This window comes from Mesitornis unicolor, unplaced genomic scaffold (genome assembly GCF_000695765.1).
Source record: "Mesitornis unicolor isolate BGI_N332 unplaced genomic scaffold, ASM69576v1 scaffold6615, whole genome shotgun sequence".
Taxonomy (NCBI): Eukaryota; Metazoa; Chordata; class Aves; order Mesitornithiformes; family Mesitornithidae; genus Mesitornis; species Mesitornis unicolor.
This window is the reverse complement of record NW_010183364.1, coordinates 2,949-4,353: the sequence shown is the minus strand read 5'-3', so window position 1 is coordinate 4,353 and position 1,405 is coordinate 2,949. Positions and strand designations below refer to the sequence as shown.

At 62.1% G+C, this 1,405-nt stretch overlaps 1 protein-coding gene across 1 annotated transcript in view; it reads left to right on the top strand.

Annotated features, from left to right (window-relative positions):
- The window catches only part of LOC104540321 (neurocan core protein-like), a gene marked incomplete at its 3' end in the record, with an annotated part of 3,795 nt that overhangs the window by 624 nt on the left and 1,766 nt on the right, over positions 1-1,405 (top strand). Inside the window, exons 2-3 of the mRNA XM_010184101.1 lie at positions 378-779; positions 1,383-1,400. Of these exons, the coding sequence (XP_010182403.1) occupies positions 378-779; positions 1,383-1,400 (420 nt within the window). The remainder of the gene's footprint in view (positions 1-377; positions 780-1,382; positions 1,401-1,405) is intronic.

The window sequence follows — 1,405 nt, the reverse complement described above, 5'->3', positions numbered from 1 at the left end:
TCATGGTTGCTTTATCCCAGTGTGGGGGTGGCTTTGCTGCTGCTGCCTTAGGGGTTGGGTAGCCCTGAGCTGTTGGGGTCCATCTCTGTGGAGAGTGATGGGGGGTACTGGTGTCCCCAAAGGTGCGGTGTGTGACCAATGGGTGCAGGGCAGCGCCTACAGTCCAGCAGCATCCAGAGTGGACTGGGGCCTTGACCAAGTCAAGGTTCTTGCCCCTGAGGGGGCAGATTTAACTGGAAAAGTCAGTGTCCAGTCACTAAACAGGGGCACTGCACAACGTCCCGGTGATGCCATTACTTGGGGGGGGTTGGGGGCTCATGGGGGCCCTCAGACCCCTGCCGCCCATCCCCATGGTATCTGGGCACCTCTTCCCACAGGCTCCCAGGACGAGGGGAAGGTGATCCACATCAACCGGGTGCAGCACCAGGCAGTGCGTGTGGGGCTGGGGGAGCCCGTGGCCCTGCCCTGCCTCTTCCTGCTCCAGCCTTCGGCTGCGCTGGGGCCCAATGAGCCCCCTGACCCCCCCCGCATCAAATGGAGCAAGGTGCGCTCGGCCACCGGCCAGCGGGAGGATGTGCCCATCCTGGTGGCCAAGGACAACGCGGTGAAGGTGGTTAAGGCCTACGAGGGACGGGTGGCCCTGCCTGGGTACCCCCACAATCGCTCCAATGCCACGCTGGTGCTGCACGCCGCCCGTGCAAGCGATGCTGGGCTGTACCGCTGCGAGGTGGTGGCTGGCATCGACGATGAGCAGGACCTGCTGCCCTTGGAGGTGACAGGTGAGCTGGGGGGGCATGGTGAGAGCTGCGGGGGTGTCGCGGTGGGGTGGCATGGGTGTCTGTGGGGGTCGTGCACCCTGTGCAAGATGTGGACCCCATGCATCCTGTGCAAATCATGCAAGCTGTGCACACAGTGTGAGCTGTGTGCCCTGTGCAAGATGTGCACCCCATGTACTCCATGTGAGCCGTGCACCCTGTGCACCCTGTACAAGCTGTGTGAGCCATGCATCCCATAAAAGCTGTGCACCCTGTGCACCCCATGCAAGCTGTGCACCCCGTGCACCCTGTACAAGCCATGTGAGCTGTGCACCCCACGCAACCCATGCACCCCGTGCAAGCTGTGCACCTTGTGCAGCCTGTACAAGCTGCATAAGCCATGCACCCCATGTACCCTGTGCACCCTGTGTGAGCCGTGTACCCCATGTACTCCATGCACCGCATGCATCTCATGTAGTCCATGCGCCCTGTGCATCCTATGCAAGCTGCACCCTGTGCACTCTGTACAAGTCATGCGAGCCATGCATCCTGTGCAACCTGTGCACCCCATGTACCACATGCGAGCCGTGCACCCCATGCAAGTGATGCCCCTCTCTGCCCTTGCAGGCGTCGTCTTTCACTACCGCCCT